We start from the raw sequence: 26,065 nt of genomic DNA on the forward strand, positions 1-26,065 counted from the left end.
CCCCAGTCCTTGCATACCCCAATTTCGAGGAGCCGTTCGTTCTACACACGGATGCATCGGAGAAAGGGCTTGGTGCAATCCTTTATCAGCGACAGTGTGGAAAAATGCGTGTCATTGGATATGGGTCGCGAACTCTGACACCAGCTGAAAGAAATTACAGACTTCACAGCGGAAAACTCGAGTTCCTCGCTCTGAAGTGGGCAGTGTGCGAGAAATTTAGAGACTACCTCTTCTATGCTCCGCATTTCACCATCTACACTGATAACAATCCGCTGACTTATGTCATGAGCACTGCGAAACTCAATGCAGTTGGACATCGCTGGGTTGGAGAATTGTCAGAGTTCCACTTCAGTATCAAATACAGGCCTGGGAAAAACAACATAGATGCCGACACCCTCTCACGTATCCCTCTCGATATCGACAATTATGTGGAGAAATGCAGGGAGGAACTGTCTCAGGATGTGCTGCATGCGACTTGGGAAGGGAGTAGAGCAGCCCAGAAGAAGGATGTAGCATGGATAGCTGCACTTTACACCTCCTCTGCTGATGTAATACCTCAGCCTCATTCACTCTTGCCTGAAATAAGTCGTGAAGAGCTGGCAAAAGCCCAACGGGAGGACCCTGGAATAGGGGAGATAATGAAATTGAAAGAGGTAAATAATGTTTTCACAGATGAGGTCAGAAGGTCAGTGAGTGGGCTCACTCGCAAGCTCCTTCATGAGTGGAGTCAACTACATTTGGAGAATGGAGTCCTGTACCGCCAAACACCAGACAGAAAACAGTTAGTCCTACCCACCAAGTACTGGTCAGTTGCCCTGAAACATCTCCATGACAACATGGGACATGTTGGCACAGAACGTGTTCTCCATCTCGCCAGAGAACGTTTCTATTGGCCGCAGATGAAGAGATGTATTGAAGAGTATGTAACAAGAAAATGCAGTTGCATAAAACAAAAGAAACCCACCACACACATCCGTGCGCCAATGGGTGGTCTGACTTCTGCTTCCCCTCTCGATCTGGTTTGCATAGACTACTTACATCTGGAGAAAAGCAAAGGAGGCTATGAGTATATTCTGGTAGTAATAGACCATTTTACCAGGTTTGCTCAGGCTTACCCAACTAAAAATAAATCAGGACAAACAGCAGCTGAACGGATATACAATGATTACATACCTCGGCTGGGTTATCCAAATCGTCTCCACCATGATCAGGGACGTGAGTTTGAAAACAGCCTTTTCCGCACCCTTGGGCGCCTGTCAGGGGTCGGACACTCACGAACATCTCCGTACCACCCACAATGTAATCCCGCTGAGCGGTTTAACCGCACACTGTTGCAAATGTTACGGACACTGACAGACAGAGAGAAGGAGAGATGGAAAGAGCATTTGCCGCAGATGATACACACTTATAACTGTACTCGCCACGAATCCACCGGATACTCCCCTCATTACCTGCTGTATGGGCAACACCCCCGTCTCCCTGTGGATCTCTTGTTTGGATTACTGGATAACACCGAATCAGTGACACACAAAGGATATGTGGATAAATGGTCAAAAAGGATGACGGAAGCGTACAAGATTGCAAACAAATCTAGCTTGTCATCAAGTGCAAAGAACAAGTCCTACTATGATCAAAAGGTGAGGGGCGTGGTCCTCAAACCAGGAGATTGAGTATTGGTCCGAAACATGGGTGAGCGAGGTGGACCCGGTAAGCTACGCTCATACTGGGAGAAGAGGATCTATGTGGTGAAGGAGCAAATCTCAGATAATCCGGTCTACGTCATTCATGCTGAAGGAGACCCAAATGCAAGGAACAGGACTTGCTTCTTTTAGTGAATGACTTGCCTGTTGAGAACCCAGCACAGCCAACTGACCTTGTAATAACCCCCCGTCAGGGGCAAAAGCAGCCTCAACAGAGCGTAAACCCTGCTGACAAGGATGGGATATCGGACACTGATGATGAGGATGAATGGACAGGAGGTTATTGGCTGAGAACACCTGTAGCAAGGATGGAAAATGGTCAAGTTGGACAAAACAGATCAGCAACTTCAGGGAGAGAGCAAAGTCCCGTATCAAAGTCATCTCCTACAACAGTGCCTGGTCTGACCCCAAAGAAACCAACCATGACCCAGAAAGAATGTCCAGATACATTACTGATGGAGGAAAGTGAACCAATGGACACATACTTACCAGATGGACAAGAGACACCTGAAAAAGAACATACACACATGGGTGAGACAAACCTACCTGAAAGTGAGCACAAACAAAACATTCCTGAAAAAGAGGATAGGCAAGGTTTAATGGATAGAGAAGTGGATTTAGTAGAAGAGGAATCACAGACAAATGAACAACCTGATGTCCCTTACTCGCCTCAGCCTGGAGGGGATGAGCAAAATAAACATGCTGAACAAATACAGGAGGAAAGACTGAATTACCCCTCTATGACGACTTGGCCTGCAGAAGATACACACAGAGAGGTTAGGAGGTCTGCCAGGGAGAGAAGGCCAAAGCCAGTGTTCACTTATGAGTCATTGGGCCAACCTTCAATACAAACACATATAGATTCTATTTCCTCACAGATTACCTCACCTCCCTTACCATTCACGCCACACATAGCCAGACAATTTATTCTGCCTACGCCTTACGTACCACAGATGTATATGCCTTACACATACTACATGCCAGTCACCACACAAGTTTATTAGAAAAAAGTTTTTTTTGTTGTTGTAAGAAATGTCGGGAGCCATTTTTGTTTGTGGGGGTGGATGTGACACTCACAAAATAAGTTTTGTTGAGATTATTACTTTTTGTGTCCTTTCCTTGGAGTGCAATGGTATTTTATTTTATTCTGAACCATATAATTGAACACTAATGAGAGACTATAGAAAAAGCACACAATGTATTTCATAAAACGGACACGGTTATGGTTGCGGCCTTGTTTTAAGAGCACGTGCATGTTGATACTTTAAATATACAGATCCAGTTCATAGGACTGAACTGTCACGATACGTAATACAAAAGCGAGAACCCACACGCAGACACGACTTAAGTAATAAATAGACTGAAGGTTTATTTAAAGTATAAACACAAAAACCCACGTGGGGGTAAAACAGAGGATAAATAAACACAGAGATGGAACACAAAACACTGGAACAAAATAACACTAATGCAGGAAACGGACTTCAGGAACACGGAGGACATGAACACTAAAGTATAGACAATGAACGCGCACACGACAGAGAACGAGAGGGCAATATAAAGACACGACATCAATGGGGAACAGGTGAACATAATTAATTACGTAAGACACGAGCACATAAGGGAGTAGGGTGAAAGTGACAAGACACTGGGAACACGTGACACAAATACATAATATGAAAACACGTGTTCCCACACAGCACACAATGCTGCCATAATTTTGCCCTCTGAAATAAGACCTGAATCTACACAAAGGTCTGGCAAGACCATGACAGCGACAAGACACTGGGAACACGTGGAAGCCACACATACTATAAGACTCCACATGTTCCCACACAGAACATAGTACTGTCATGGTCTTGCCAGGTACTCAGACCTGAGTCTAGTACAAAAGATCTGGCAAGCCCATGACATGAACGCTTAGTTATGAGACAGATGTTTATTTTTCAAGTATACATATTTATTTTTCAAGTTTATGTTCTCATAGAGTAAATGTAATACTGCAAATGAAAATTATTCTGTTGTGTATAAAGTGAACACTTATAAAATGTAAAGTTATTACAAAACCACTCTTTTGATAAGAGGACAAAGAGAAAAGCTGTGTAAACAAAAGGGTAAACATGATTGATGGTAGATCAAAAAGGTAACATGTTTATTTTTGGTTTTATAAAAATGTCGATAAATTAATGTTTGTAAAATATGTGAGGATACATTAATATGAAAATAGACCTTTGAAGAAAATATATGAGGATATATTTATGTGAAAACAGACCTTTTGAGCAATATTCAAGTGTCATGTTATCCAAATGTGGATATAACCTGTGTTTCAATGCAAACAAACAAAAATAACAGAAGATGATTCGTGATTGCAGATACAAAGTTAAAGTGAAGTTAAAAATAAATATAATCCAAGTGAATGGAGAAAGAGCAACAGTTGTCCTGTGTTACTGATTTCCCTGTAATATTTGTGATATTTCCAGGGCACTCCTGTCAGAGGATTATCTATATATCTGTCAGTGGGGACCTAGTTGGTACCCGCTACATATAAGTATCAATGTAATAGAAAAAATAACCTAAGCCAGACTGGAATCAGCTGTGGTTGGCCCAATTTACCCAATATAAAGCTTTTTATACTCTATCTATGGTTTGAAATATTGTTTTTGCTATTGTGAGATGTTGTGTGTAAGCATTTGTAAATACTACAAAAACAATCCATAATTTTGGTGGGAGGTATAGCTTGTCTGTTAAGAAAATATAAGCATTGTGGAAATGTGTTTACTGACTGGATATTGTGTGAAAACGACATGAAATTAATTAATGGTATGGCCACAAAAGACCGATGCTGTGCTAATTGTGTTTAGAGTGTTAAGAGTCAACTGATTGGACAAATGCTTGTTAGCGACTGAAAAAAACTGTAATTGATTGCATGTACCTTGTGAAGTGAAAAGAAGTGTTATTCTTTTAAAGAATAATTTCATTTTGAGTCAGATTTCCAGTGTTTTGGTAAAGTTAGTGTGTGCAGAGAAAGATTTGTTCTATTTTGAAATGAAGAGTTAGTATTTATTTAACAAAATGTGTTTTTGAGAAGAAAATTATGCATTTGGCCAATTGTGTTTTGTAGGTGGAACTCTGTGTTAAGTGTTTAGAAAAATTATCTGAAGTATGGGTAAGCGCTTGTTAGCGATTAAAAAACTGTAACAAAACCAGTCACCTTATCCAGCATGCGGATCCTGCTAACATCACTCGCAGCCGTACTCCACAGTGTAGAACGTTTTTAAAATCTCTTAAAAAAAGAAATTTCACCTCAGGATCGCGTTCCAGCAAACCTCCTACAGACGGCCGCGCGCTCTACACCTGCGCAGTAGCCTACACCTAAAGTGTTACCGATTTTCCTTTTACTTTATTTTTCAGTGGCTTTTTCGGTTTGTTTTTTTTTTACTTTTTTACTGTAAAAGGAAGCAATATTGAATATGTTTGTTATCTTGCAGTAATGTCCTGTTGTAAATACTGTAAGGTCTTTACTGCAGCAATGTTGTCTGTCTACTTTTTTCATAAACATACTCTAAGATGGATGATTTATTTTTGTCTTGAAATTCTTCAGCAAAACAAACATAATGCATGCATTTACTAAACCCAACTAAACAAAACAAGTTTTCAAAAGAAACTGCACACATAAAATAATGCAGTTTTTGTTTTTCCATCTTATGTTTATGTTTTTTATGACATTGTGTTATGATTGACTAAATGTTTCTGTTGAAAAAGAACATGTGTTGGTGATTTGGCATAACAAGTTGATTCTGGGACATGTTTACAGTATTTTGGTAAACAGTGTGAGAGTTTTGTTTACAATTTGTGATTTTGAGCATGAAATTAATGTTTAGCAATTTGTGTGTTTTAGGTGTGTTGCTGCGTTAAAAGAGTTTTGAAAACTTGTTAAAAGTATTGAAAAATCTGTCATAGCTATCGTAAAAAACTGTATTTTATTAGTAAATCCAAAATACAAGAATTTGTATACACACCATCCACTGATACAGATACAATAGTAATGCTAATCTACTCGGTCTTCTCCATTTGGCCAATAGTTTTTTAGCATTTATTTTTATGATTTAAGCAAATTGCGGTCTTATTCAGCTTTGTATCATGTTAATGTTTTGAACATAAGTTTAACAGTTTTAAAAACAATAGGTAAGCATGTGCAAATTGGCCTGTATGTATAAAGAGTTTTGGTAGTTGTTGTGTCTGAGTTAGAAAGGAATTTATGAAATTTGAGAGATATAGTCATTGAATGCATTTTGTGCCAAAGCAATGATAATTGATCCTCAGTTTAGCCCACATCTGTTGTGGTCACTGTGTGAAGAGTTTATAAAAGTGACCTAAGTATTGAAACCAATTTGTGTTTAGGCAATTTATTTATGTAATGCATTATACATTTTGCATGGTTATAGTTCAATCAAAATTTATTATTTTAATTATTGTGAAAATGCTCTGTAATGTAACAGAACCTGCTACATTACAAAATCATAAAAAAAAATTCACCATGCATATGTCAAAAAGGGTGTATAGTATGACATCTCCAACTTTTTAGTGTTTAGTTGAATTATTTATACTGGCTTACACAGGTTTTCTGTGGTAAAACACTACCACATGTTATCAAGGTGCATATTTTCCTTCAAGATTATACTGCAAATGTAATAACCTTTGACATATTTCCACTGTTGCAATGTTTTAAAATATTCTTTTAGATTTAGCAGTTTTATATCACTCTGTCAGTGTTTGAACTGTTAGATCTCCACCAGACAAAAAAAACTAGGATCCAGCCCCGGACACCAGATCACATTAGAAAATATACATTTACTTGTTTAACAGGCTTCTGTCAGTTAAGAGGTTGACTGATCGTTGCTAGAGAAGAGCACAAGCAGAGGACATGAGACGAAGGTTTTGATGATAAAATAGCAGAGTTTTATTGGTGGACAATGGTTTCAGTTGCATATGTCTCAATGTTCAAACCTAGTCTAACAAGCATTATATCAAAAATTGCTTAATAGCAACATCCCACAAACCTTGAGCTTCCATAAACATTCTCTTTATCAATCTCTGTTTACACAGACAGGACAGCTCAGGAAAACTTCACAAATGTGAGACCACTATAAGACTAAACAACAATGAAATCAATAAGACATATGAAACATAGAAATATAATAAATGAATAAATGAAAAGACAACATAAATGAATAAATGAATAAAATATAGAAATATAATAATAAAGGAATAAACGATAATATAATGATAAAAATGATAATAATGAAATGGATAATAATAAAAATAATATTGAATAATCAAATAAACATTTATATGGATAACTAATGGTTATAAAATGATTATGATGATTATGTTAATAAATGATTAGGAATAAACTAAAAAAAACCCACAATAATTAAAATATTCTGCACATGATGATCTAAGGTAGGATCCTTCAAAATGAAACATCTAAATGTCTCACACTACCTTAATGCAAATAACACAAAATGCAAATATATACTGTAAATACTCCCCTCAATCAATCAATCAATCAATCAATCAATCAATCAAAAAAACAAAACAAACACATTTTCACTTATTTATCAAATATTTTGTGATTTGACATTGTAAATTAAACAGTGCTTTAAGTGGGCCGGAACGCCCCAGTACTCAGTACCGCCACTTCTAAAAATAGCTCTTGAGCGTACCACCACCTCTCCGTGCGCCCAGAACGTTCTTTTAGCATAACGGAACGCTCATTTGCACATCTGTTTAAAAATCAGAGGTTTAATTTAATAATTTGGCTGCGCTGCCGCTTTTCAGAGCGCCCTTAATGTACGCTTCCTAATTCATCCCACCGCGAGCAGAGACTACATTACCCATACACCCTTGCGTTTACAAGTTAAAAGCGCATGCGTCCGTCAGTCAGTGTCAATGTGCTCTGGAGAGGTGTGTGTTTGTGCGCAACCATAGCTGCTCGGTTAAAATGAAAATACAATGAACACGTAATATGCCCTCCTTGTTTAAGACTCTGAGTAGTAAAAGAACACCGTCAGAATCAGAGGACTCGCTGACATCCCACCAAGCCAGAATGATAGCTGCAGGTCAGACGCAAGCCTTGTAGGTACATGATAATCTCCGTCACGGCTGTCAGTTGGTTCCCCTCGACGCAACTTCGGATTTCCTCAGGCGATGTGCAGAAAACATTCTTGAAATTGTAATATACATTTAGTTTAATTGCTAAACTACAAGTAAACGAAATTTCAATGAATTTGAACTACGTGCACAGTAGTTTTACCACCCGCAAAATGGAAAACAATGGGACAAAATAAATGACTTTAGAGTTTCAAATGGCCAGTATTTTGTTATTCTTGACCCCATAGACATGGTCTTGGTGTCATTTTAAAGTTTTTTTTCAAGCTATCTGAACAACTAGTTTTAGCATTTAACCATGCTGAAATTTTTACTCACATATCTACCTTTTGCACATTTTATTTATGTTCAAAAGCTCTTTCTACAGTAGCTCTTTCTAATGGCATTTTTTCAAAATCCTTTTGCACATTTTATTTATGTTCAGTAGCTATTTCTAGCTCAAGCAAATCCACAAATTTATAAAATGATTTATTATTTTTTACAAGGTCGTCTGTTGACTGCTGAATATAAAACCACTTTAATATAGGAGTCGAGTCAGCAAAAAAAAAAAAAAAAAAATAGAGTACCGGCACCTCTTTTGGGCCACTTAAAGCACTGAAATTAAATATACAGTACATAGCTTAGACCTCCATAGATATGCAATATTTTTTTATTATATATATATTAACAAAAAAATTTCTGTTTTTCTTTGCTTTTGTAAGTCACTTTGAATAAAAGCACATGCTAAATAAAAATGTAAGTGACTGTAAATGGTTCAGGGCAATTCCATGCAAATGACAACCTTACTATTAAGTTTTTAACCATAATGATATCTCAGGTATCAATATTTGCCCATGCAAAGTCTTTGTTAAAAGTTTTTAAAGCATTTTTTCCCTAGTTAAGCACAAATTTTAGAATTGTCATACGTCCATAACGGAGAAATATTATGGCCATAACATTGTTTCTTCCTCAGACATGTGTAGAAATTAAAAAAAGATTTTAGGGAAATATAAACAGATCAAGTTCAATATATTGGTAATAAGTGTATTCTCTGACGAATTCATTTTTTAAGTTTTAAGTGCAAATGTCACATCCATAATGCTGGAATTGCTCTTTATCATAACACAAGGTTTGATAAATGGATGACTGATCTGTGTTGTTTTTCTAAATATACAGTAATTATTTTGAAGTGCAAATACTAAATATTCCAAATTTTTATCTTTTTAAATTGTTTCCTATATTTTCACATATGTTAACATTTCCTACGCACACATGTCTAAATCTAAAGAATAAAGGGTTGCTCCAACACTTTCAGGCTCTTCCTTAACCTCCATATTCCTATGCATAAGGAATCATACATTTTCTGCCAGGCCTCAAGCTCAGATTTCCACAGAGCTGCTCTGGAGCGGATGAGCTCAGATGTTTCATTCTTGCTCCCTTTTGCCAGACTTATACTGTTACTGCAAATGAAAATGGCATCCAAGCCAATAAAAAGGGCATTTAAAGTGATGAATCCAGCTCTAACTCCTTTCGAGAGTGCTAGTGGTGTCCCTTTTGCCAGCTGCCCAATGTCAGGCAGGTCTGCAGTGAGTTTGGCGACCTCCTCACTTTTAAAGATTTTTAAAGCAGAAGCTGTGTCCACAATGCCATCAATACTTTTGGCTACTCCTCCAACACGGACTATCAACTTCCCAGCTGTGATAGCTGTGTTTATATCCACCACATCAGGCCCTTCTACACCCTCCTCAATTGCCTGCTCCAAGCAACCTTGAATCTTCTCCACATCGTCAACATACATCTGGAAAATGCTTTGTGCATTTTTACCATGGCGAATGTTGACTGCTGTTTCAGTGATACCTGTGACCAAACTATTGACTCCGCTGGTCACCCCCAGACTGATTCCTGTCAAAGTGAGAGCTAAAGACACTCCTGCAGTGACAGGAGCAAGAGCGAGGCCGACAATGGACAAGACGCCCCCTGCAACCCCCACTGAACTACCAGCTACAGTAGAGATATTGGCCCCAAATTTCATCCTGTCCAGCTGAACTGCACTTTCCTCCAAATCTGACAGGAACTTCTCCATCCTAGAGTAACGCTGACTGAACAAACCAATAAATTTCAAAGCATTTTCCTTAAAAAGAAATGCCAACTTGGTGTGACTGTCCATCCTGGACAAGGAGACAAGGAAGTTTAAGATTAATGGCAGAGTCATTTGTAATTAGAGTAAAGGTCTGATAGTGGCTCACCTTATTATGCTCAACTGGGTCAAATGATCAAGCAGTTTTTGCATGGAGGTCTCAGGTATGTTCAAATGAAACTTTACTAAATGATCAACCTTCTTACAACTGTAAAGAGATTAGGTGTAAAGACCCGGTACATGTTAGCGTGACATTTTTAAAAAGGCACTATGTGCTATTGACAGCTAGTGGCTGTACCTGGTACCACAGTCCAAATTCTAATTATCAGAGAGGGTTTTATCTCTGGCCCCCCACCTAAGACTCGAAGCTCACATGGGTTGCCAGACACCAATGCAACCTCATGTACGCATTTTACAAGGTGGCTAATTCGTATTAATTCATACAACCACAATTGTACCAAACCGTTCATGGACCCCATTTACTTCCATAGTATTCTTTTTTCCTACTATAGAAATCAATGGGGTCCATGAATGGTTTGGTTACAAACATTCCTAAAAATATCTTCATTTTAGATATCAAAATATCTAAAAAATTTCTACAGGTTAGGAACAACATGAGGGTCAGTAAATGATATTTTTGGGTGAACTATCCCTTTAAACTAAAGTGGAAAATTCGCATGACACAAAGTTAAATCCCACAAGTAATCTAAAGCAAGGAATGCAATGCTTCACATTTTGTGTTTACGTACCATAATTTTATCAAACTTATACATTTTCAATGATTTTATTGCTTTGCTAATGACAAACCAGCTTGTGTGGCTTTTGATAACGTTGATAACGATCATTTTTATAACTTTCGGTGGTTGCGTGCTACGTAACTATGATAAAATGTCATGATATTCCTCATAAGTTGTAAAATATTGTAAATTCTCAGTTTGCAAAGTAATAGTACGGGGACAACAAATATGTAGTAGTAGCCTATAGTTTTTTTCTCTTTGTTTGGACCTGGGTAAATGTGCAGTGGGTGTGATCACACAGACCAAAACCAAAGCAGGCATTCTTATACAGAACCCACATTTTAAAGTTGACTGGTTATAGCATTGTAGCTTGGTGAACAAAGCATGTTTCCTAAATATCTAAGATTAACCGCGATTAATCGCATACAAAATATAAGTTTGATTTAGCAAAATATACGTGTGTGCACTGTGAAATTATTTTGTATGTATAAATACACACATACATGTACACATTTAAGAAAAATGTTATGTATGTATATATTTTTTAATCTATATATAAAACAAAATATATCAAAATCTAAATAAATATATTTATATACATGTAAAAATTTCTTAAAATACATACATGCATGTGTATTTATATATACAAAATAATTATACACAGTGCACACACATATTATGCAAAAACAAACTTTTATTTAAAAAACAATATTTTGTATGGGATTAATTGCGATTAATCTTTTGACAGCCCTACTACAAACATATTATGGTATGTTTTGCTTTAGTACAGTCAAAAGCATACAGGGAAAACAATAACATGCAATCATTATTTAAAATACTTACCCATGAATGTCTCCAGACCATAATACACTCTTAGACCTGTAAAAAAAATAAAACAAAATGGGAAACCGGTTCACAAAGATTTCAGAATAAAATTTAGAATATTTAGAAATAAAAAGTATTACTTTTGTTGTAAAATTAGTTTTTAATAGGGCTGTCAATAGATTAAAATATTTAATCGCGATTAATCGCATGATTTCATGAGTAAACTCGTGATTAATCGCAAATTAATCGCACATTTTTATCTGTTCTAAATTTACCTAAATGTAACACTTTTCAAGTTTTTAATGCTCTAATCAGCATGAATTTGGATAATATATATGCTATTTGCAAATGTATGTCTACAACAGCCTGTTTACATTTTCAACAGAACCATCAGCCATAGTTTTATATATGATTTTCCCTTTAGAAGACCTTGTTCTTTCTCCATTTCTGTTTGCGGCTGCATCATTTGTGACCAGTGCTGGCAAACTGAGTTGGGATGAGCAAATTTTCAAAAAAAATTTCATTTATATTTAGGGCCGGGACTTTAACGCGTTAATTAAGATTAATTAATTACACAAAAAATAACGCGTTAAACATTTTAACGCATTTTAATCGCACTTATTAATAGAGTCATTCGTAAATGCTGCAGACCCTGTTTTAGTTCGAGAACTCCGGGGTTGTGATGCAGTGTAAATAAAAGTAGATGGAACCTAAACGAACAGCTGATTTTAACGTGACAACGCATCAATTTCAAAGTAAAAATTATTTATTCTGGTAAATGGAGGTTTGCAACGGAGGTTTTGCCCAATAAACATCTACCAACAAACTATAGATTATTTTAACATGTATCCTAATGTCTGTTATATGTTAATGTTTGAGTATTGTTGGGTTTAAATATTGTTGTAATGTTGTTTTGTTTCAATTTAATTAGTTTATTACGAGTTTAATTTAAGTTTTGTTTGCTACTTTAAAACGAATTTCGTTTCAAATAATTTGTCTCGTAATTATAAACAATGTTTTGTTGTTAGGTTTTGTGAATATAAATTAAAAAGAACATTAAAAGCAACACCGTGCATCTCATTGATGCATATGCTACCGAATGCCAAAACATGCAGTGAGTAGCCTACACACTTACTTTTCAAAAAATCAGCCTGGCAGTGCCCAGAAGTTAAATTTACACGCGCATTTAGAGCATAATGTAGCAGCACGTTTGATTTGCGGTGTGCTTAAGACTTTTAAAAATCAACTTCATATTAATTTTAATAGGCTACTTTGACGGAGGACACGCACAGAGAACAGTGATGGCAGGTAAAGGAAAAAAGTTAAATGAAAAGTTAAGATGAATATATCACCTCTTTTTTTTATTTAGTTAAGTTTCAATGGTAACACTAAAGGCGCGTACATTTCACATCCGAATCCCACTTAAGAAACCTATAAACGATGTGCAACTTAAAAATGTGCATAATATATTTTTTATATATTTTAATTTTAATATAGGCTATATAGTATATTATGTTTTGTTGTTTTTATACGCGAGGTGGGGCATCCGCGCACATAGGTACCGGAACACAGACAGTCAAAACCTGAGAAGTCCCGAACCCTGCAATTATTAAACAAATGACTACTTTAAGAAATGCGGGCCAGGAAGCGGGTCGGGTATAATATATATATATTTTTTTCTTTGCGGTCCGAGTTGCGGCGGGTTGTTTATACATTGACCCGCGCATCACTGGTAAGCGTCGATAAGAGCATGGTTGTGTGTAAGATATGCAACAAGGAATTCACATATCACCGCAGCACATTGAGCCTCAAGTATCATCTCAATGCAAAACATACAGCAGCTAGCGTGGACATTAGCCCGACTCCGGGTACAACGACTTCGTTGAACAAAAATAAACAATATTTTGTTAAGCTTATGTATTCAGTCATTATTCATAAAAATCCATGTAAAAATACTTCTTAATGTTCTCAGGTCAAATATTTATATGAGATTAAAATGCGATTAATTTAGATTAATTAATTACAAAGCCTCTAATTAATTAGATTAATTTTTTTAATCGAGTCCCGGCCCTATTTATATTTGAACATTCTCTATTAAAAAAACTTCAAAACAATTGGAACAATATGGAATATGACAAAGCATGACAGAACTATACCTGTTTACGCAGAGCAAAAACAATATAAATATATGTTACATATATGTTTTTCTTTTATTGTTTAATTTTGACATTGAGACAGACTGCTTTAAGATACTGTATACTGTGGGATTTGATTTTGTTTTACTAATCGTGCTGTTTATAATCTTAATTAATGTGTATTGTTAGAACAAAGATTTCTGTACTGAGTACAAGAAAGTTGTCTGTGTGGTTTCGGTTGGGGGAGAAACAGCATATGCTGAGGAATGTACGTCTGGAAATTGTTAAGATAAGAGAGAGGCCTGAGGGGGAAAAGCAAACAGGCAACCATGTTATTAACCAATGCTTTACAGTTTTTACCAATTGCTTACACACGTTTTCAAAACTAAGTCTCCTTTTTTCAAAACTCTACACACAATTCTCAAAACTGCACACACAAAATGCAAAATAGCACATATCTCCTTCAAAATGCAACACTGCATTCAAAATGCCACAAACACGTGTCAAAATGAAGCATTTGCATCAAATGGCAAACACTTCTTTCAAAATAATACATTTTTGGATATACCATGTAAACACTGCTGTTCAAAATCTAAAGCTCTTTGGTCTTTCATGGGCTTATATCTACATTTCAATACAATGTTCTACAGTGAAAGTAATCTGCCGAGAGGGGTAAAAAGTACACCGGAGACGCCAATGCAATGTAGAAACAGAAAATATTTATTAGTCCAAATATTACTGTTGTATACATTAGCATACAACAAAACTATAAACATGTAAACCAAAAGTATATTCTTTACAGTAGAATACAGTAAATTGTGTGTGGGGTCCTGTTCCAGGAATTGGCAGGGGGGGTGCAGATTGACAAAACAGTGACCTTTGACCTATTTATAGGCATATCTATACTACTGTAAAGTAAAGCAGTGATTGGTTAGTGATCAGTAAAGCATTTAGTGTTTGCACATGTGAGGAGTGTGTCTGTGTGACCTGGTGAATAAGTGTAGCATTTTGATTGGTTGTGTTTGGAAAAGGAAAGCAAGTGACTTCCTCATAGATCTTTGTGTTTTAGGTAGAGAATTGTGTGTAGTGTTTTGAAAAAAGTGTTTTATGCAATTGAAAACTGAGTCAAAGGCTGAGAAATAGCTTATGGTTTTGAAGATTTGGCATGTAGTTTTGCACTTTGAGTGAGAGGTTTTGAAAATCGTGTGACATGAAAAGATTTTGTGTGTAACCAATCGTAAAAAACTGTAATATTCACAGGATAAAATATGCAATGTATTTCTTACTTAATCTGTATTAATCATTGAATAATTGATGTAATAAATATAAGATTGTCTTTGATAAAGGTGTATTAACCAATGAAATGAAGGTTGCATATAGAATAACTTAATGGGGGCATGGCAGCTCAACCTTGAAGAACAGAATCTCCTGTGCTTGTTCTTTGTGTGTGTGTGTGTGTGTGTGTGTGTGTGTGTGTGTGTGTGTGTGTGTGTGTGTGTGTGTGTGTGTGTGTGTGTGTGTGTGTGTGTGTGTGAGTGTGTGTACCTGGTAATTATCACGTTGTGGGGACCAATTGTCCCCACAAAGATAGGAATACCAGTGTTTTTGTGACCTTGTGGGGACATTTTGAGGTCCCCATGAGGAAACAAGCTTATAAATCCAACAGAATGATGTTTATTGAAAATCAAAGGTACAAGAGAGGTTTCTGTGATTGTTGGGGTTAGGGAATGGGGTAGGTTAGGGGAATAGAATATACAGTTTGGACAGTATAAAATGCATTACGTCTATGGAATGTCCCCACAAAACATGGAAACCAGAGTGTGTGTGTGTGTGTGTGTGTGTGTGTGTGTGTGTGTGTGTGTGTGTGTGTGTGTGTGTGTGTGTGTGTGTTTTCTTCCCTAACAGATAGTTTTTAATAATGATTAAAGTGTTTGCTTAGAAGTAGTATTGCAGTAAAAGATTTAATATGTGTTTATCTATCTAAAGAAGTTAATGTGTGCCTTATTCATATAACCAATTTTACGAATAATGAAATGATGTCATGATATTGAAATATGTTTTACATAATAATCACTTTCATCTTACAGCTTATGTTTTTTATGAATAAATGAATGTTGTATTAATGATTTGTTTTTAAGAAAGCATTATAACATACTATGTGAAGTCAACCATATGTGAAGTGGAGGAGTACTGGGGAGAAAGTGACGGAATGCATGGCTCTCAGGGATGAGTGGAGAACAGTTTGTTTTTTCTTTGTCCGTGTGTGTGGTGATGGAGTCAGATGGACGAGGGGAACGGCCTTTGTGGGTGGAGATTTTCTGAAGAAAGATCGACGTCACATATTTTATAAATATGCATGTTACTTCCTGAGCTGGTCGTTAGTCGCTTGCTGATTGTAGCCTTGAGACTACCCAGCGCGCTGTTAAACTTTTTCATATCTGATCAATAAATATTTGAATTTAGATATTTGTATCTTGTGCCTTTCCTCTAAATTATGAACATGCAATGGACGCCTTAAAGTCCAACAATACCAATGCAAGAGTTTAATTAATGTTAGACAACAGATACTTTTCCTCAACAATTAACCAAACATTCACTTCAGATATAACAGATTATACGTCATACCTGCGTGAATTCTTGTCAAAACAGATATTTTTAAAAATGTAATTTTGTGTTAGATGTTTATATATATCGGGGTCGTGCACTCGCGTGTTTGTGTACATGCGCTTCAGACGTCTGCATCAGACATGATGAGACATCGCTTTTGACCTTGTCACTCTTAATAACTCTTTTAACATCAATCAGGTCCCGAACTTTACCTCTCTTAATAATTATTTTAACATCAAGAAAATCCTGCAGTCTATTTTCTATAATTTCTGAATGCTTTAAAAACGAAACTAAAAAGTGAAAGAAGACGCATCTTTGCTTTATATGGATTTGGGACGGTACACCTCACAGAAAACGTACAGATAAAGATCATTTTAGATGTTTAATGACCATTTAGAGCATTGGATCCGCTAGACGAGAGCTTATGTTCTTATTTTTATGAAAAGCTCCGTCTCATCTAGACAGCGCGGGTCACTTGCTGCATCTCAGTTCATCCAGCTGTGGGTCAAACAGAAATTGCGTGTTGCGTTAATCGCGCGTTAATAAAATTAGTGCCGTTAAAATTAATTTGCGCTAACGCGTTATTAACGCGTTTATTTTGACAGCCCTAGTTTTTAATTATTTTATAATCATCACAGAAATGTCACAAACTAACTTCTTCTCCATTTTCATACAAAGCTGTTTTGTGATGTTTATGTATTTGTCCAGCTGAAAGGCCAGGACCTCTACATTATTGAGAATGGGAAGAAAAAAAGTTTCATTGTTTCGTTTGAAGTGAATAAGTAGAGATGAGGCCTTTCTTGCAGCTGTGATGACCGATCGCACACATGCAGGACTCTCGCCCATTGGCAGGAAACTTTGTTCAGTTAAAACAAATAGCGAGGTAACAGCTAGTTTCTCTACTGCATCCAGGAAGTGCTCAAGTTTCTCCAGCCCCTCAAAAGTGTCCTCCAGGACACCACCCAGTGTCTTCTCCAGTGTTTGACGTCTGGAGTCAGCTGTCAACTGAGTCAAACCATTCCACAGGTACTCGCCAAAACCCTTGACTTTATTCTCTGAGCGCTGAACATGGTCAAACTTAAGAGTGATTTTGTCTGCTTGATCCTTAATATCTCTTATTGTGTTCAGCTCCTTCTCTCTCTGAAGGATCCATTCGTCCACTCTGTCACAGAAGTCTCTGACTGTCTGAATGTAGCCGAGGGTGTCCACAACATACTCAGACAGTAACTCCTGTAGTTTATCCCTAAATTAAAAAATTGCGGGCCAAGGAAAAAATAATTAGTAGGGGAAAGCGGGGCACAACCTAACGTGTTTTTTTTTTTACTTTGGCTCTATCATTCAAAAAATATTTATGTTAGATTAATATGAGGGTAAAATAACGTCAAAAAGATTTGCATGCGCAGGATCATATTTGCGAGAGTGTACGTGACATTGCAAGCATAAAATAAATTTTTTGTAAAGGTGTAAATCAAGTTGCAAGCGTAAGAAAACAAGTTTTGCAACATTCTACTGTTAATTGTAAGTGTAATTCATGTCTTGTAAAACTGAAACTTCATATTTACGCAAATAAGTATGAACTGTATGCATCTGACCTCAGTTTTTCCGCGCTTACACTTTTGGCACGGTTTTTGCGCTGAAATACTGGACATCTACTGGTCCCTCTGCGCTTGCAGTTTTGTCACGATTCTCTCACTGATGAGTTTGCAAGTGCAGGTGGGGCTATGAAATGAGGCTCCTGATGACTCATTGTTTTCTCTTTTCTAATTTGTGCAATATAACATCAGGACTTTTCTCAACCACTTGACCGTAGCCTGCCTGTCTTGCTTACTAGAAGACTGCTGCTAGTTTTTACTTAAAACTTTTGTTTATACATTACAGTAAAACTGCTCTCATTAATATGGCTTCATTCATAAACATAATTTTGTTACTTCTGTGATAGTAGGCCTATCTTACAGTAACTTGTTTAGTAAATACGTTAAATAGACCTTTTGCGTGTTTGCAAACAGAGATTATGTCACGCCCGGGGGCTGGCTACTATATGTCTAAGCCACGCCCCTTCTCAACTTCCACCTCGAGGAGGTCCCCAAAGCCAACCCAATGACCAGACAACAACGGGCACAGGTAAGTATAAAAACAGGGTTTTTATTGAATTTAAATAATTAAAATGAACTTGGGACTTGGGGAAGGGGGAAATTAAAACTACTGCTCTTGGTTCTGCCCTCCAGGTAGGCCACAGCCAGAAAGAGTATTGGAGGGAAGTGGGAGGGGCAACAGGGACCGGACACTGTGGGCCAGGAATGTAGGACGCAGGCTCCTGCCTGGTCTGTTCTACCAGTGGCGCCCTCCTTTTCCTCCTGGAGGCAGAAATGAATACAAGATGAGTGCTTAGTTGGTGGTATTCTTCTATGTACCTTGCTCTCCGTGCGGAGCTCCTCCTCTGTGTATGCTCTGGGGGTCACACGAATGTTCCTTTGTCTCACGGGTATCTCTTTCCCTTGCAGGCTGCGGCGGAACACCAGGGGGTCAAACCTACCGACAGCGAAAGACCTCTGCTCGCCTTCACTCGGAGCACTGTCAAGTAAGTATAGATTCCTTTCCTCTTCCTTCTCTCCTTTCTTTCCTTCTCCACAGGCGGCAGGTGGGATTCAAGAGGCACAGTTACTTGGACTTGGTTTGTTCTCACCTCTCTGCTGGGCACAGCGTACAGTAAGTCCGGGTTCCACACGGTTCCTTTCCGTGGCGCTCACTCACTTTCTCTCTTCTCTTTCCACAGGCGGCAGCTGGGATTCAAAAGGCACAGTTACTTGGACTTGGTTTGTTCTCACCTCTCTGCTGGGCACAGCGTACAGTAAGTACGGGTTCCACACGGTTCCTTTCCGGGGCGCTCACTCACTTTCTCTCTTCTCTTTCCACAGGCGGCAGCTGGGATTCAAAAGGCACAGTTACTTGGACTTGGTTTGCTCTCACCTCTCTGCTGGGCACAGCATACAGGAAGTACGGATTCCACACGGTTCCTTTCCGGGGCGCTCACTCGTTCCAACTCTACACAGCACGTTCCTTTTCCCCAACAGACAGATCCTAGAACATATTAAAGTTGATTACACAGGGGGGGCGGCGGACTTACGACTACTGATGTTTTTGATGCGCCAGCTGGAGTAAATGGTTCTCGTGGGGCGTCGGGGGCAAAACCCTCTCGACGAGCTCGGTGGTTGCGGGGAGGGGGAAAACGTCGTACTGTCTCACCGGGCCGAGCGCTGCCCTTTCCTCACCCTCCTTAGGCGTTCGAATACAGGACGGGGGCGCCCTTTCGACGAGACCTCGGGACAGACGGGATTTTCCACTCCTCTCCTCTGCAACGATAAGTATCACACAGATGACAATATCCACACTAGTGACTCGTAATCGTACTCACACAACTGTACTACTCCAGCACTTCACCGACACTACTAGACCCACTCCAATGTCAAGGACTGAAAACGTTCTGGACACCACACGGTTATTCTCTACCTGGGACGTGCTCACAGCATATAATTAATGGCCGCCCGAGACTGACAGCCTCTTCGGTTCTCCCTCGACGAGGCGTACAAAGGCGGGGGGTTTTTATCAGACAAGACACACAGCAATACACAGCAATGCACAGCACCACGTCAAAAGTGAAAGTTCCACAGCACAAAGACTCACCCACCACGTTCCAGTGTACACTCAAAGATGCCCGCCTTTCTCCACTTCGTCGGGGTCTGTTCGATGATGGTATTTGCAGCCCAGTCAGCGGATACGTCGCCGTGGCTAGCCCCAGCCAAATGTCCCTTAGGCTCTCCCACCACGCTAAGCTATGGGTAGGGCCTTCCTCCTTCACTCAGATGGTAATCGCTTCAACACAAATAGTCCACACAATGTGTAAGCAACCCAGTATGTAATACTCACGGACACGATCACTTTTAGCTCCAACTGTCCTTTGTTCTCATTTCCTTAGCGATCGCTTCGGTCACAGACTCAGGGCGTCTCTCCTCCTAGCAAGAGTTATACAGCAATAACATACATCTCCAGATTCTCCATGCAGAAATACACTCACGCTTTCTTTACTTCCTTCAGTATTTCGTCTCAGCATCCAATGTGTTCAATCTTGCTTCAACCGTTAAGGTGTCCAAAGTCCACACAATCATGTAAGCTCCAGCGAGAGAGAGAGATAAACAGCCTACGGCCGACTTACTGAAGATACTAACCACAGCGCTTCACACTGCACACAACCACCACAACAACTTCGGGGTGCTCCTTTAAAAGATCCACAGCTTGCCTTTCTTTCGCCTCCTGTGGCTCTGTCCTCTTTCCGCTCGCTTCCAGCGATCCCCGGATCAACAGAGCCTTCGGGCTCTTCAAAAGGTGCGTGTCTTCAATCTGCCCTTGGCAAAGGCGCTTTCCCCGTGTCAGTCGCTGCCTTCTTTGTGTTCCTGCAGAGCTATTTAAGTGCTTCATCCTCCCACAGCCTCCAATCACACTTTGCTTGACTAATTCGTTGCACCTGTAGCGAATTTGGCTTCATTTGTTTCCATGGAGAACCAGGAAGTAAACCGGTGTTTTTAAAAATTCTGTCCGGGCGGAACCTCTCCTCTCCATTTTTGGTTCCGCCCTAAGTCACCCTGTGACATCTACGTTTTTTGTGGGCGGAGCCCAGCTGGTGGCATAAAGTGAATGCTTCTCAATAGCTGTGTGAAGTGTTTTAGCATTAAACTGTGATTTTTAAGGATCCGGTGTTCTGTAGAAGTCTGTTTCCCCTATATTTCTCTTAAGTGTAATGTTTCTTATAACGTTTTCACCAAGTTACGTTTATTTTTTAAATAAATTAAAAGTTTAAATGGCTTTGCTACTAAGTGTGTGCATGTATGTAATGTATATGTATTGTTCTTTGGTAAATCAATTATTTTTACAGTATGAATCGCTGAAGTACTTATAAGAGCAATGCTATGTATTCTGTATAATATCATTTATTAAATATTTCATAATGTCCTGTTTTCAATTTCTTCCTTATATTTTTAGCCTACGTGTTTGATCTAAAACTATTATGTTTACATACAAATTAATTTGTATAGGCCAGGAAGGAAGAAGACATAGGCTAAGATATAAGGTAAAAAGAAGTAATAGAAAACGAAAAAATAATACGAAAACTGTAATAAATGGTAATATTACTGATATTATGAACTAATTCAAATCTTTAATCTTTCTAAATAAATTATAAACGTAAAAATGCTATAAGAAACAAATAGACTGAACAGATTTCGACAGAACAACGGATATCTTCTCTAATTATTTTCTATTCAAATTATTAAAAGATTTTCAGATGATTTCATCACTCCAGTCTGTCCGGTTGAGGGCTTTTATTGCAACTATAAACACCTACGTTTATCTTCAAATGGTGTCTTCGACGACGGTATACTATGAAAACGAAGGTCATCTATTTTGGCATTCCTATTCTGACACTCAACAACACAACAAAACATTTTCTAGTGAGTTATATTGTTCGTTTCACTCGTGTCTCATTCATTTCCACTGTTTTTCTGCCACCACATGCGTGCGTGACGTAACTGTGACGTCGACTCGCAAAAGGTCTATAGAATATAGTTTTGAATTGGAATTATATGCTATACTGTTCTACAAACAATTATGAATACATCAATGTACTCCATCATAGACCATAATAATATGGCAAGGAATAGAGTAGCCTACTATTTATACAATTACTTAATAAGAAATCACTCAATGTAGCACCAAATACTCCATCCATAATTAAAAACTGCCATGCTTTGATGTTCTTTCTCTGTTTTCTTTGTTTCTATTTTATTTGAAGCTGCTTTGGTATGATGAAATATGGTTAAAAACGCTACATAACTAAAATTGACTTTTTATATATTTTATATATATTCTTATTTATATATTACATTATTATATATGAAATATTACAAAACACCATCTTAAAATTCAGAATCAACACATGTCAGCCAGCTCAAAGGTTTATGTATTACGTCATTATAGTAGTATTCCTGCAGCCTCTTGGACGAGGAGAACCCAAAAAGAACCCCTGGGATTATTGAACCAATCAGAATAGAGAAAACAATGAGTCATTAGGAGCCTCATTTCATAGCCCCGCCTTCCCACCTGCGCTTGCAAACTCAAATCAGTGAGAGAATCGTGACAAAACTGCAAGGGCAGAGGGACCAGTAGATGTCCGGTTATTTCAGGAAATAGTTTTCCCTTCGTATGCAACAAGTCATATACAACTGGTTTATTTTACACACAGAGACAGATTCTGCGCGATTAATTCATATTTGCCGTTCATGAACGTGTGTTTTTCATTGCACACCACTGTTTGAAGACTTGCAATGCTTTTGGCAGTATTTCAGCGCAAAAACCGTGCCAAAAGTGTAAATGAGCTCAGATGCATATTCATACTTATTTGTGTAAATATGAAGTTTCAGTTTTACAAGACATGAATTACACTTACGATTAACAGTAGTATGTTGCAAAACTTGTTTTCTTACGCTTGAAACTTGATTTACACCGTAATGTTTAAATGTTAATTACATTCTTACAAATTTTATCCTGCGGATGCAAATCTTTTAGGCGCTAAATTACATTCATAGATTAATCTTTTATTTACACAGTCAACACACACATCTTTGCTACAAATGAACACTTAAAGTTTGTTTGTGCAACCTACCTTTATTGTACAATTACACCGAAAGTGACAGGAGTGCAAACGTTACAACTTACACCACTGGGTTCATTGTAATAAACAGAGGGTTTGTTGTAACACCTGCTAGAAAATTTTAAACAAATAATTCTGTCTATATACTAAATGTGGATATTGTTTATATATCTGTCTATAATATATAGATATCCACACATTCATCCATCTGTGATCCTTCATTTAACCATAAGCAAGTAATTGAATTTACAATATTTTACAACTTATGAGGAATATCATGACATTGTAATAAACATCAATGTATATAAATAGATTTTTTTAAAGGGCTGCACAATTAAAACAAAAAATCATAACTGTGAGATATTTCCCTTGATATTGTATTAACAGTTATCATTTTGATGAATAGTATTTACATTGTTTTCATTTAATTATCATTGTATACTGGAGGCTTAACACTGTTGTTGACATGTTTCAAAATGCTTTGTTTTAGGTAACAAGACAGTGATTAAAATAATATAAGCTTGCATTTGGTGACTTACACACCCAACTCATAAATCGAAAAAAAAAAACATAAGAAGAAGACATTTTTTTATGCCTCTAAAACACTATTTTTTCAAAATCTTAACCAAAACACATCAAAACTTTAAAATGTAGCTGCGTTACAATTAATCCCGCGTTAATTTGTGCCCCGCTCACCACTAGAAGTAGAAGTCTATATACAGTATATCAATCACCTTTTTTAGTAAATATATTATAAGTGGTGATATTGACATGAAATTTTCACCAGGTGTTGATAACAACCCATGCAAAGAAATCAAACCATAGATGTCCATATTGAAACCCTGAAGCAAAGAATGGTGCAAAAAGGCATGGAAAGCCAAGACAGTAAGTAAAAAGCAAACCAGCCCTTTGTCAGTGCAAATAATAACAGCTGGTTCAGTCCCAACTGATGGCAAATTTTAACTTTTTCCCTGTGTCATTTTATACTTCACATAACTTTATTCATATACATCTATAGTTTAATTTGTTTGAATGTGTGGATTGCATGGATTGTTATCAACATATGGTAAGAATTTTTATGTCAATATGTAAACTGTGATTAACATTGGTAATACTTATTTTAACAGCTGTATCTTTGTACACAATGATATGCAAATCCACTCACCTTGTGTCCATTTTAATTTCGATGACTCAAATCGACAGCTTTAAATGTCTGACAGTTACATTCACTGAGTCAAACTCAAAGGAGAAGCAACATCAAAACTTTTCTTTTTGTGCTCCTAGAGTCAGGCCGTTTAATTTTCATTTTCCCTTCATCGCCCCGCCTTTTGCCCCAGATATTTAAGACTTCCTAAAGCAATTGTTCCTGTTTCGCAAGTTATATTCACAGTATTAGATCCCAGTGTTTTCAGCTGCTGTGTATCAGCTATAGGGAAACATCAGCTCTTGTGTTGGTGAAAACCCAATAAAAGACCCATTGTGTGGTTATACTGATGTCTGAAAACCCTCACAACCTGCTATTTATAAATATGTGGTATTTTGCATGTCAACATAAGGGTGCTGTAACAGAAATTCAAACTCCTAAAATGGCATCATGTTTTAGAGGTTCCCAAACTTTTTATATAGGACCCCCCCAAAATGGGCACAAACACATTTGTTCCCTTTCCTTAGGTTTAGGAGTTTAGGTTTTGTTTGGGAACATATAAGAGTAAGGAAAATACATTCCTGCTCATGTTTGGACTGCTTTAAACAATATATGAACTCTTCACAATTTCATGGCAAGTAAAAATGCTACGGTATGTGGATGCACACATGCTTCCTTTTTTGTCTATTACTATGCCTTATCTAGTGGATAGTACAGTTGCAAAGCTGAACCCTACTACTTCTTTTGTTTACACTGTTCTTACCCAATTTAAAAAAAAGAAATTGTGTAGTGTTTGGTCATAGATCTTATCAATTCCAGCTTATTAAAGTCAAACTATGTTAATCAAATACTGAAAAACTAAACTCTTTTATATAATTATTTTTTATAGATAAAATTATAAAGAAAGCAGTATTACTACAATTGCAGAGTTTTATGAATGCAAAAAACATACTTTAAAAAGTATCAGTTTGGTTTAAGAAATAACCAGCACTACTAAATATTATTAGTACTAAATGACATTCTGCGATCTGTCGACCCTGGGGTCATTTAATGCTTTAAGATTTAAGTGCATTGTTCGACAGTTGATCATGGTATTCTGTTGTCACACCTGGAAAAGTGTGTTGGCATTCAAGGGAATTCCCCTATAAGTTTTTCTTTACAAACAGGACCTTTTCTGTAGGCACTGGAGGCTCGGTGTCATCCGTAGTGTAATGATAGCCATCATGGCTCCCTCTGCTGGCCTTCAGGACCCTTAGGACTCCATTATCCATAATCCCTTGCACTAGCAAGTTCATCACCACACCTGTTTCCTGTTTGTAATTATCCTGACTATATTAACCATGCCCTCACTCTCATATATAGACGGTTTCAGCAGTAACAACATAAAGAAGCGGCTGTTGTGGTCTGCACGTAACTTCCGGTAAACTCCGCTAAGAATAAATAACAACAAAGTACTTTAAACTTAGTTTATTTATATAACAAGCAAAAAACAACACATAGATTACCTAGGGAACCAAAACATTTGTTATTGGTTTTTTATGAGGCATTTGTTCAAGAGATCAGTTTAGCAACTAGTCAGACCATAAAAAAAAAAACGAATCCGGAAGTAAATTTCGCGTGTATCGCGTCAGCGCACGTGCGTCCGATGAAACCGTCTATTGCAAAGTATTGTTTTAGAACTGTCTGCACTGCTGAGCATTATTCAATGCATTATTCATGCCATTAGAATTATTCAATCAATGTCTGGCAGCCAAAACAAAAGAAGGAAGAAGGAGAGGAAAATAGGAAAGAGGGCAGTGGTAAGTAATGGCGAGATAATGGTATTGACTGTAAGGATAATTAATGACACATACAGTACTTAAGATGTCAATTTCATATTAATTTCACAGTGCGTAATTATTTGCTAGATTAAATACTGGTAAACGTCTAATGT

General features: G+C 37.5%; 1 protein-coding gene across 1 annotated transcript; it reads right to left on the reverse strand.

Moving 5' to 3' along the window:
• Window positions 1-8,570: 8,570 nt before the first annotated feature.
• LOC135785182 (uncharacterized) lies at window positions 8,571-24,318 on the reverse strand. The gene is made up of 5 exons (XM_065294584.2): window positions 24,154-24,318; window positions 16,944-17,531; window positions 11,565-11,600; window positions 10,094-10,192; window positions 8,571-10,015 (listed from the first exon to the last, which is right to left on the reverse strand). The coding sequence occupies exons 1-5, from the start codon at window positions 24,162-24,164 to the stop codon at window positions 9,130-9,132; spliced, it is 1,620 nt and encodes a 539-aa protein (XP_065150656.1). The 5' UTR covers window positions 24,165-24,318; the 3' UTR covers window positions 8,571-9,129.
• Between the last annotated feature and the right edge of the window lie 1,747 nt (window positions 24,319-26,065).

Source organism: Paramisgurnus dabryanus, chromosome 19 (assembly GCF_030506205.2).
Source record: "Paramisgurnus dabryanus chromosome 19, PD_genome_1.1, whole genome shotgun sequence".
In the NCBI taxonomy this organism is placed as follows: Eukaryota; Metazoa; Chordata; class Actinopteri; order Cypriniformes; family Cobitidae; genus Paramisgurnus; species Paramisgurnus dabryanus.